Source organism: Leptopilina boulardi, unplaced genomic scaffold (genome assembly GCF_019393585.1).
Source record: "Leptopilina boulardi isolate dan_hultmark-lab unplaced genomic scaffold, ZJU_Lbou_2.1 LbouV2_165, whole genome shotgun sequence".
Classification (NCBI taxonomy): Eukaryota; Metazoa; Arthropoda; class Insecta; order Hymenoptera; family Figitidae; genus Leptopilina; species Leptopilina boulardi.
Genome location: NW_026137713.1, coordinates 4689553 through 4699961, shown reverse-complemented (window position 1 = coordinate 4699961; position 10409 = coordinate 4689553). Strand labels below are relative to the sequence as shown.

Here is a 10409-nt window from a genome sequence, read left to right as displayed (position 1 = left end):
CGCAGGCGCAGTTTGTTACTAAATGATAGATTTATTAAATAGAAAAAAAAAGAAATTTCTCACACTAACATATTTCTATACAGCAAGATTCGACCATGGAACAAGTGCTCCACTGACAAGAAACTTGTAAATGAACTGTGATTCATTTCCGAATTTGTAAATGTGAAAAAATAAAACTTTTGCAGCAAAAAAATTTTTCAAACAAAATAAAATACGAATTTAATATAAAAAAAAAAAAATAAAGAAAATAATTCATGAATAATAAAAAAATTCAAATCAAATTAAAAAATATATCAATAAGTTTCAAAAAAAAGAAAACTTGTTATTTAAAATATAAATCTATTTTTAGTGTTACGATTTGATTATTTACGATTTATTGCTCAATAATAATTTATTCTCCTCAATTTCCCAGTTACCAAGGAACTGTTGAAAACCTAAAAAAAAATTATTTTAATCATTATCTTGTAATTGAAATATATTTTCTTAAAAATAAATATTAATTTTCTATATTATTTTTTAAAAAACAAGAAATACAAACATATTTTTATTCAATTCTTTCACATTTACATTTCCAATATAAAACCAAAACTGTGATTTCCATTCAAAGTTTTATCACAAAAAAAAAAAAAAACTTAGGCGTTTGAAATTGTTGCTTCGCCTTTTTATTCTTCAAACGAAAAATACGAAAAAAAAATTTTTCTTAAAATTTCCAAATGCAAAATAAAAGCAAATTTTACAATTCTACATAAGAATTCTAGGAACAAAACTATGTAAAATATAGAAGAAACTTACTTGATTCGATAATTTATTAAGTCATGTGTACAACGAATGAGAGAAAAAACAATAATAAAAGTATTCTGACAATGTATTATTTGCGTTTTCTCTTTCCAACAAATTTCTACATTTTTATATACATACGAATTAAAAAAAAAAATAAAGTACTCTAAAAATATTTAACTTATTTCTCAAAAAAAAAAGAATATACCCTTTACTAAATATAATTTAAGATATTTTATCCTCATGTCCCTTAATTCCTCTGAATCTTCTCCTATTATCGATCTACAAAAATAAATAGATCCTTAATCAGAATTTTCTTACATTAAAAAGAAAATAAAGAAAATTCGATATAGAAATTCGAACTTACGAGACTACGTTTGCATTCGTAAAAACCATTTCGAAAAGCAAAACATTCATTTGGAACGAGATCAGGATGAGAACGAAGACATTCTTTTGGTGTAATTTTGTGCTAAAAAAAATATTTGATATTTTTAATTCTTTTCCTAAATTTAGAATCTAATGTTAACTTAATGTTTTTTTTTTAAATTAAAAACAATGACGAAAAAATTTGATTTTTTATATTCCTTTCTTTCAATCATTTATTTCGATAGAAAAATTTTAAAATAATAATTCAAAATAGAACAACGAAAGTATTTCTCGATTTGTCATTATAAAATAATTTTAAAAACATTAAAATTGATAGTTATTTAATAGTAAAAAAAAAAAAATATATAGGTTATGTGTCAACTTACAACTTTGCAGCATTCACTTTCGAGTAAACACATTTTTAAATTAGCTCGAAATACAGAACATTTTGTTTGATCTTTTAATTTCTCGTTTCCTTCATATTTCATCATTTTGATAATTATTTATATATTACACTATAATAAAGAAACAATTTTATAACAAAAGTTGTGTTTTCGTTTTAAAGGGAACGATTTTTAGTACCAACCTAACTTGACACAAAGCGCAAGCAATTTCATACGCCAGCAGCTGTTTTCCGGGAATTTAATTCAAGCGTGGCAAAATAATAAAAATTAATGCGTATAAATATAGTAGATTATTAATAATTAAATTCCATCCAGTGTATTGTGAAATGACAACTTTTATAAAGTGAGTTTTAATTTTGCCATGTTATATTTAAAAAAATGTTTAAGAAAACAATAAATGATCGACATAAATCAGGAAGGTAATTATATGAAATTAGGTTAGGTGTCATTCTTTGACAGTTCTGACCTTTTAAGAAAAAATAACATATTTTAATTCTTTGTTATATTATGATAAGAATTATTTAGTAAGAACTTTCCTTAAAAATGAATTATTGTTTTCCATATGTTATTTCTAATTGAAATATTCTATATTATAATTTTGTTTACTTTTTTTCGATTTTATTATCGAATTATATTTATTTATCTGTTTTTTTTTCTAAATAATTGTTTCAATTTTTCTTTTTGCAAAAAGATTAACGCATCTAAATACATTTTTTTTTTGTCAGAATACTTTAATTATAATTTTTTTTATTTAATATTTGATAATAATTTTCCTGAAAATATAGAACGTCAGTTTATCAACGAGGAAATCAAAGAGATGCATCTCCACATTATGTATTTTTATATTCCGACGATGAATGTAGTGATGATGAGGAAAATATTCTATTAGAAAATCGAAATCATTCACATGCACCACGTAAAGTGGAAGTTATAAAAGTTGAAATACAATCTGAAGATACTTTACAAGCCCTTGCATTAAGATACGGATGTACTGTAAGTATTCAATTTATTTATTTTTTTTTTGTAATTAAATATGTTTTTCTGCAAAAACTTAAATTCTTTTTTTTTAAACAAAATTTTTTAATTTACAGATATCGGAAATAAAACGAGTGAACAATATTCATAAGGAAAATGAAATATTTGCTCGTCAAGTGATAAAAGTGCCAGTTCAACCATTTTCTTTTTTAACAGAAAATATTAATAATATACAAAACAATGATAGCAATAATATTATTGAAACAGAAAAATCATCAACATTAAAGGAGGAACAAATTTTAAATTTAATAACAACACCTATGAAAGTTGTAAAAAATTCTGAAATTAATAATATTATATTAAATTCAATTATTGAACCAATTAGTCAAACTGATATAAATGAAGAAAGCACTAATAGCAATTCAACTTTATTAAATTCTTCTGAACGTGAAATTAATCATGATAATAATTTGAATAGAACTTTTTTCTCATGTTCAGGCGCCGATTGGGGTTTAACATGGTTTCACGTTATTGGAATTTCCCTTCTTATTTGGATTGGAGTTCCAATTTATATATTTTATATAATGAAACATCATACTATAGAAAATACACCTAAAGCCAATAAGTCTTAACATCGATGATAATAATAATAATAATAATAATTAATCTCGGTAGTAATTTGGTCTCGATTTGCATTGATATTTTTTTTTTGGAGCAAATTTATTAAATGTTATTTACATTTAACATATAGAAATTAATTTATTCGAATTTTTGTCTATTTAACTTATTTAAATAGCAATTTCAGATAAAATTTCGTGCAAATGATATTTTATCATTTTTTTAAAAAGTTGACATCGATTTATTTTTCATTAGTTAAATTTTAGCCTCGTTGACTTTTTTAAATAATAAAGATAGTGGAAGATTTATTAAGAGTAACTTTAAGCTCAATTTTTTCCATTGAGGAAAAAAAGAAAAAATGATATTAATAAATTTAATCTGCGTGCCTTTAAGTGCCTGAATTTAAAGTAATTCGACAGTTTTTATTGTTCTTGTTTTTCTTTACGCAAAGTTAATGAATTAAATTATTTTAAATTACTTGATGTTTTTATGTTATATAAATTTTTTTTTTTTATATTAATATTAATTCCATAAAACTAGTTACTCTATTTTAAATATTAACCAATAATGTTTAAATATTAATTAATATTTAAAATTTTGTACCGCATTTAAATAATAATTCGTTAATTTTATTGTTATAGCAAAACAATTTTGTTTAAAACAAAGAAATGCCTTTAGAAACATAAAGTGCTTCCATTAATTAAGATTTAATGCAATGTTTATTATTTTTTTAATAGATAATTGTTATTCTTTTTTTTTTATAGAAATTAAGAAACGTTTATAACGAATATTATTATTATAATAAGTGCCAAATTCGTTAACAGAAAAAAATTGTAATAAATAAAATAATCATTTTTCTAAGGAATCTCAAATAATCATCGTTTCAATTTGTTAATTGACGCACGTTTGAAAATAATTATTTAAATGAAAAAAAAAGTATATATATATATATATAAATTGTCCAGTTAAAAACTAAAATAATTAAAAAGTGATAAGAGTGAAAATAAAAAATATATTTTCAGAAAATTTTAATTGCCTTTTTGAATTTAAAAAATTTCCTTAATAATAATTATTATTATTAAAATTTTAGTTTTCTTTTTATTCATTATTGTTTGACAATGAGTCAAACGCTAAACGATAAGCTTCTATTCATTTTCAATCATTATTTTTCAAAACTTTCTCGATTATGTTTTTATTTCATAAGGAAATAAACGATTGTGAATAGATTTGATAAATAATTTTCTAATTTGAAACGCTGTTAGTCACCGGTTTGTAATTTAAGAACAAACGACTATAAAGCGAAAAAAAAAAAAAAAAAAGAAAAGGAGTATTCAGAACACTTGTGCGACATTCAGAGTTCACTTCGAGAAATGTTCTCTGTCAAAATAGTTTTGCTGTGCTCGGCTATTTTTGTATTTGTAAGTATACAACAAATTTTTAAAATAATAATTAAATTCATTTTTTAATTCAAAAAAAAAACAGTTCATGTGCAAAAAAAATTCCTTACAAAAAATATTTCAATAGAAATTATCTCATTGTGAAATTTAATTGACATTTGTAAATTAAATGAAATAAATATTAATTTAATCACTTTGAAAAAATATTTGATATTTCCATTTTCTTTCGATTTAATTATGTCAAATGTAATTTTAAAAAAATTATTATTTTGTTCTTTTCGATTTTAAGGCCGATGGAAAAAGTTATGGGAAGAATTGGTATCCAAAAAAATATACTCACTCAATTCACAAGCGCGTAGATCCAGATTATTGGGAAGATTTGCCATTGGATAAAAATTCCTTGCCCGATCAATCATTATCTAGAACAAAAATTTCAAATTCTAATAAAAACGAATTAATTGAAAATTCGTAAGTATTTAAATTTAGAAAATAATTTCTAATAAAGTAATATAAAAACCAAAAAAAAATATTCAATATTTTTAATTATAATTTCAGACCCTGGCTTTATCGCAAAGAATACAATTACGACAAAGACAAACATTCATTGTCTCAAAAAATTTTAAAGCGAAATAAAAAAGATATTGATGCTAAAAACAAAATATAATAAACATTAAGAACGAAGAAAAAACAATTCCAAAAATATGAGAAAATAAAGAAACTTGTGAATTGAACTTTTTTTTAGACAATGAAAATAAACTATATTCAGAAAAAAAAAAAATTATTTATTTTAAAAAACGTATATTTTATATATGTTTTAATATTATTTTATTAAATATTCTTTCATAAAAAAAATGGGTATAAGAATGTCAAAATAAACTAATTGAATTAACAAAACAGATTAAATTTTTTTTTTATTTAAATGAATTTATTTTTCAAACGCATCTGATCTTAGTTTTGCGTTAAAAACATTTTACAATATAATGATGGTAAAACATTGACTTAATATAATTTTAGTCGATAAACGTCCAACCTTTCAGGATCTTGATATCTGTAACAAATGAAATAAAAAATTTTTTAATTGAAAAAAATTAATTTACTTTATTAATAAAAAAAAAAGAAAATAAATATTTAAATCAGTCGACGAATTTGTCTTTCAATTTTTATTGTCAGAAGACCGTCGTCAATCTCATCATAAAAAAAATGAAAATTAATTCAAAATTTTTATTAAAATATTAAAAAATAACAAAACTTGTTGAAATTAGAAAGCAAAATTCTTACCTAGAAATTTTCAAGATGCATCCATCTTTTTATCTGCAACAAAAATTTAATTTATTAATAACCAATATAAATATCAATAATTTTATTTTAGATTTAAATAAAAATTTCAGTAGACGATAATGATGACTTCAATTTACATTCAGAAGACCGTCGTCAAATTCATCATGAAAATTAAAAAAAAAAAGATTTTTCCATAAAATTATTATTTTTTTAAAATTTATATGAAAAATTTAATATACCTAGAATTTTCTGAAGCTTTTCTTGGATCCAGTTCCCTTTGAAACCTTAAGAACGTTGAATCTTACGGTTTTACTTAAAGGCCTGCATTCTCCAATAGTCACAATGTCTCCAATTTCAACATCTCTGGAAAAATTTTTAATTCAAAAATAATTCAAAAATACCAAATTTATATAAAAAAAAATTTAATTAAAATTCTCCTTTATAAAAATAAAATAAAAATACTTAACATTTCATTCAGTAGACGATTAGAGACTTCATATTATTATTTTTCAGAAGACCGTCGTCAGTATCATCACAAATTTTCTTTTTCAAAATTCTTGATTCAAAAAAAGTGAGAAAAGAAAAAAAAAAATTCTTCATACAAAATAAATGATATATTCTTCTTTGAAATTAAAATAAAAATTCTTCTTTGTTGATATTTAAAATAAAAAAAAAGAAAATGTTTAATTATTCACATACCTAAAGCATGGACTGAGATGTACACTCATATTTCTGTGACGCTTCTCAAAACGATTATATTTTCTTACATAGTGTAAGTAATCCCGTCTAATGACAATTGTTCTCTGCATTTTCATTTTCTGAACAACTCCAGTGAGAATGCGTCCTCGAATCGCTACATTTCCGGTAAATGGACATTTCTTGTCAATGTAGGTTCCATCAATCGCCTTGAAAAAAAAACAAAAGTAATTTAAAATTCATCAAAAAAATTATATTTTACGATTTAAATTTAATTAAAAATAATTTAATTAACAATTCTTTCAGTAGACGATTAGAGACTTCATATTATTTTCAGAAGACCGTCGTCAATATCATCACAAAATTATTTGTTTTAAAAACATTCAAAAGAAATAGAAATATATATTAAAAACAAAATAATAATAATAATTTTACTCACATCACGAGGTGTTTTGAATCCAAGACCAACATTTCTCGTGTAACGCAAGGATTTGCGACTTTTTTGTCCCTGACCTTTTTTTCGGTTCAGGAAAACAGTTGGTTGCTTCTGGAACGACTTTACGTTCTGCAAATTAAAAAAAAAAAAAATGATTAAAATAAAATGCAAAAAAAATTATTTTCTTTTTTTTCTAACGGAAATAGAATTCAGTTTCAAATCAAACATTTTTTCTCAATACTTAAATGAATTACAGTAAAGAACCCAAAATTTTATTAGATATAAAATGTGAAAAAAAATTTTTTGAGGTTAGGTAGACAAGACGTCAAAGGTAGAAAAAATTTTCTAGATTGAAATCATTTTAGCACTAGGTCAAAAAAAAAATATTTTCACTAACACTTTCAGGAGATGATTTTTCGATAATATTTTTATATTATTAACACTTATTTTATTATACAAGAAACTTTGTAACACGTGTTAAAACGATAGCGTCAATGTGCATATCAACAAAATAAGAGACTTTCATGGAAAATAGTATGTTTTTAGAAACCACTTGATGTTAATTAACATTAGACATTATTAAATTAACTATATTGCATTTATATTTTAGATAAAAATTCTAAATAATAATTATTTTTTAAAGAATATTATAAGCAACATACCTGATCCGCCATTTTCGACTTGTGAAAGAGCGACAACACAAAGCGGAAACATGATGTTCAGAAAACAATGCTGCCAACTTGTTTTTTTTTTCACTTTTGATAATCACGCAAAAAAAAAGTCACTTCAAATATAAAAAAAAACATTACAATATAGAAGAAAATTACAATTTTCCTAAATATTTTTCACTTTTACTTAATAATTTCTCTAATATTTGATAAAATGTGAAAACAAAAAAAAAAATTTCACGAAATCCAATTGGATGGATAAAATTGTCCACGGCTTGCGAGCACAATGTTGCGGGAAAATTCAAGTTAAAAACAATTTCTTTTTTTTATAATTAAATAAAAGCAATGTTGAAAATATCAAAAATATATGCAAAAATAAGGAAAAATAATAAATTAAATAAACGATAAAAGAGAAAAAACAATTAGAAAATAAAAGTAGAAATCTAATTTTTGCTTGGTGTGAAGTAGGCTATATGCAATTTTCGATATTATAGTATCGATAATCGATAATTGACAAACTGTGTTTGACAACACACTTCACAGCATATGGAGGGTGGGCGGATTTTTGACGTTTCGCTTTTGGTGTTTAATATTTTTCCAAATATAAAAATAATATTATAATTTATACATTAATCAGTTATTCAAATATTAAAAATAATGGTAAGTAATTTTTTTTATGATAAAAATATAAATTTTAAACCTATGTCACTTAACATTGATTTTTGACCAAATAATGCATTTTGATGCTCATTTATTTTCTCAATAATAAATTAATTATTTATAATTAAATATTGTTAGTTAAGAAAAGAAAGTATTTTCAATATCATTTATATTTTTTTCTCCTCTATCTTTACTTTCTTTTTATGTTGAATTAAAAAAAAAAAAAAAAAAAAAATAGTGAAATCTAAAAGTAATAAAAAAATTCTTTCAGATTCGTTTTATTCTTATTCAAAATAGAGCTGGAAAAACAAGATTAGCAAAATGGTACATGAATTTCGATGATGATGAAAAACAAAAATTAATAGAAGAAGTTCATGCAGTTGTTACAGTTAGAGATGCAAAACATACAAATTTTGTTGAGGTTAGTTTCTCTGTTTTTTAAGTGTTTATTTGAATAATTGATTTTGTATTATTTTTTTTTTAAATTAATCAAAATATTATTTTTTTTTTCTTTCAGTTCCGTAATTTTAAAATTGTGTACAGACGGTATGCTGGCTTATACTTTTGTATATGTGTCGATGTTAATGACAATAATTTGTGTTACTTAGAAGCAATTCATAATTTTGTTGAAGTCCTAAATGAATATTTTCACAATGTTTGTGAATTGGATTTAGTATTTAATTTTTACAAGGTAATTTTCAGCATAATTTTTCAATTTTTAGTGAATTTAATTAACAGATATTAATTATTATTTTGTTTTTTTAGGTTTATACGGTGGTTGATGAAATGTTTTTAGCTGGAGAAATTAGAGAAACCAGTCAAACCAAAGTTCTTAAACAATTATTAATGTTGAATTCATTAGAATAATGGAAAAAAAATTTTGTATTATGTTTATTAGAACTTGGTTTCTTCTAGTTGAGAGAAACAAAAAAAGTTGAAAAAAATTATTTATGTACCTGTGAGGGATATATAAAATGTATATTGGAGCTAAAATCCATAACTGTGAAATATTTTCTGCTTTTGTTGAAAATAGAATAACACACGTATTACAAATTACTGAATAATTTAAATATCAATATGAAAATTAAGTTTCCCTTTTTTTTAAAAAAAGCAGGATTAATTTAAATTCAAAAAAAAAATTGGGATCAACGAAAATTAAATTTATAATACTCATTTACATTCTGTTTTTTTAGTTACTATGACAAGGTTATCTAGATATTTTATAAAAAATTTTATTGTAAATCTCAAACTTCCGTAATAAATTCATTTAACCTTAATTTTTTCTATTTTAAATATTTCCCTTTCATTTTTTTTTTATTTAAAATTAATTTCCAAGTTATTTGATAATTTTAAAAAATTTTTTTATTTTATTACTTTTTTTTTTTTTTTTTATTTTCTTAAATTATAATTCTTTTTGGGGAAAATTTTATTTTAAAAAAGGGTATTTTAGTGTTTTTTTTTTTTTTAAGAGTTTATATAGACGATTTTGTAAGAAGTGAATACATACAAACTTCTGGGAGGAGTCATGCGAAGTAATAAAACTACAACACATTCTGGTCTCCAATGAAGTGGCGCCATTCGACGAATCTTTAATTAAATCGGTCGACAGCTAAATAAATAAAACTTTGCTTTTTTTAAAAAAAAGAAAAAGAGTAATGATCGTAAATTCACGTTCTTAATAGCCTTGAATATTTTCTTTTTTTTTTTTAAATATAATTAATTAAATATTAAATTTTTTTTTCATCAAAATAAAAATTTATATATTTATTTGTTAATATTTAAAAAGAAAATTCTTTTTTGTAAAATGTAATTATAATATGTAAAAATGTAAATTGTTATAAAAAAAAATTAATTTTTATATCATACTTTTTGAATAAAATTTTCAATGAAGAATATAAATTATAGAGTATAAAACAGGGAGTGTCTAAAAAGAGTGTCAAGTGTTAATAAAAACGTACTATATGTAAAATATTTAGGGAGATTGGGTTATCTGTGGGTTATCGCACGAAAGAGTAGGATACACTTGTAGTGGCGGCGACCCCTTGCAACTGATATCGCGCATCGCTTCGCCTCGATGCGCCTCTCTTGCATTTTCTCAAAATATTAGAAACATTTCTCTTCTATAGATATATAT

The 10409-nt window shown here is 22.5% G+C and overlaps 5 protein-coding genes across 7 annotated transcripts; 3 read left to right on the top strand and 2 right to left on the bottom strand.

The window, feature by feature from the left end:
• Positions 1–10: 10 nt before the first annotated feature.
• On the bottom strand, positions 11–1678 carry LOC127277214 (cytochrome c oxidase assembly factor 5). 2 transcript variants are annotated; one of them, XM_051298121.1, is made up of 4 exons: positions 1530–1678; positions 1145–1246; positions 986–1059; positions 11–434 (listed from the first exon to the last, which is right to left on the bottom strand). In XM_051298121.1, the coding sequence occupies exons 1-3, from the start codon at positions 1632–1634 to the stop codon at positions 1003–1005; spliced, it is 264 nt and encodes an 87-aa protein (XP_051154078.1). In that variant the 5' UTR covers positions 1635–1678; the 3' UTR covers positions 11–434; positions 986–1002. The 2 variants fall into 2 exon arrangements, with proteins under 2 accessions (XP_051154078.1, XP_051154076.1); XM_051298119.1 differs by lacking the exon at positions 11–434 and having other exon boundaries at positions 793–1059.
• A 67-nt stretch (positions 1679–1745) lies between these two features.
• Positions 1746–3932, top strand: LOC127277208 (lysM and putative peptidoglycan-binding domain-containing protein 3). 2 transcript variants are annotated; one of them, XM_051298111.1, is made up of 3 exons: positions 1746–1890; positions 2333–2540; positions 2639–3932. In XM_051298111.1, exons 1-3 carry the CDS (start codon positions 1874–1876, stop codon positions 3152–3154), a joined length of 741 nt encoding a protein of 246 aa, XP_051154068.1. In that variant the 5' UTR covers positions 1746–1873; the 3' UTR covers positions 3155–3932. The 2 variants fall into 2 exon arrangements, with proteins under 2 accessions (XP_051154068.1, XP_051154067.1); XM_051298110.1 differs by having other exon boundaries at positions 1816–1966; positions 2639–3926.
• Positions 3933–4394: 462 nt separating this feature from the next.
• On the top strand, positions 4395–5410 carry LOC127277213 (uncharacterized). Its single transcript, XM_051298118.1, has 3 exons — positions 4395–4558; positions 4827–5005; positions 5093–5410. Exons 1-3 carry the CDS (start codon positions 4511–4513, stop codon positions 5199–5201), a joined length of 336 nt encoding a protein of 111 aa, XP_051154075.1. The 5' UTR covers positions 4395–4510; the 3' UTR covers positions 5202–5410.
• A 25-nt stretch (positions 5411–5435) lies between these two features.
• LOC127277211 (40S ribosomal protein S11) lies at positions 5436–7681 on the bottom strand. Its single transcript, XM_051298116.1, has 6 exons — positions 7610–7681; positions 6951–7076; positions 6515–6720; positions 6055–6178; positions 5816–5848; positions 5436–5585 (listed from the first exon to the last, which is right to left on the bottom strand). The coding sequence occupies exons 1-4, from the start codon at positions 7619–7621 to the stop codon at positions 6055–6057; spliced, it is 468 nt and encodes a 155-aa protein (XP_051154073.1). The 5' UTR covers positions 7622–7681; the 3' UTR covers positions 5436–5585; positions 5816–5848.
• A 457-nt stretch (positions 7682–8138) lies between these two features.
• On the top strand, positions 8139–9552 carry LOC127277212 (AP-2 complex subunit sigma). Its single transcript, XM_051298117.1, has 4 exons — positions 8139–8275; positions 8547–8696; positions 8793–8966; positions 9041–9552. Exons 1-4 carry the CDS (start codon positions 8273–8275, stop codon positions 9140–9142), a joined length of 429 nt encoding a protein of 142 aa, XP_051154074.1. The 5' UTR covers positions 8139–8272; the 3' UTR covers positions 9143–9552.
• The last annotated feature ends 857 nt before the right edge of the window (positions 9553–10409 follow it).

Coding starts and splice junctions, on each gene's coding strand:
- LOC127277214 (XM_051298121.1), bottom strand. CDS start 1,634: ATGATGAAATATGAAGGAAACGAGAAATTAAAAGATCAAACAAAATGT. Junction 1,247..1,529: donor AAAGTGAATGCTGCAAAGTT/GTAAGTTGACAC, acceptor TATTTTTTTTAG/CACAAAATTACACCAAAAGA. Junction 1,060..1,144: donor ACGAATGCAAACGTAGTCTC/GTAAGTTCGAAT, acceptor TTATTTTTGTAG/ATCGATAATAGGAGAAGATT.
- LOC127277208 (XM_051298110.1), top strand. CDS start 1,926: ATGTTTAAGAAAACAATAAATGATCGACATAAATCAGGAAG. Junction 1,967..2,332: donor GATCGACATAAATCAGGAAG/GTAATTATATGA, acceptor CTGAAAATATAG/AACGTCAGTTTATCAACGAG. Junction 2,541..2,638: donor CATTAAGATACGGATGTACT/GTAAGTATTCAA, acceptor TTTAATTTACAG/ATATCGGAAATAAAACGAGT.
- LOC127277213 (XM_051298118.1), top strand. CDS start 4,511: ATGTTCTCTGTCAAAATAGTTTTGCTGTGCTCGGCTATTTTTGTATTT. Junction 4,559..4,826: donor GCTCGGCTATTTTTGTATTT/GTAAGTATACAA, acceptor TTCGATTTTAAG/GCCGATGGAAAAAGTTATGG. Junction 5,006..5,092: donor AACGAATTAATTGAAAATTC/GTAAGTATTTAA, acceptor TTATAATTTCAG/ACCCTGGCTTTATCGCAAAG.
- LOC127277211 (XM_051298116.1), bottom strand. Junction 6,721..6,950: donor GATTCAAAACACCTCGTGAT/GTGAGTAAAATT, acceptor TTTTTTTTCAAG/GCGATTGATGGAACCTACAT. Junction 6,179..6,514: donor CATCTCAGTCCATGCTTTAG/GTATGTGAATAA, acceptor AAATTTTTCCAG/AGATGTTGAAATTGGAGACA.
- LOC127277212 (XM_051298117.1), top strand. Junction 8,697..8,792: donor AACATACAAATTTTGTTGAG/GTTAGTTTCTCT, acceptor TTTTTCTTTCAG/TTCCGTAATTTTAAAATTGT. Junction 8,967..9,040: donor TAGTATTTAATTTTTACAAG/GTAATTTTCAGC, acceptor TTGTTTTTTTAG/GTTTATACGGTGGTTGATGA.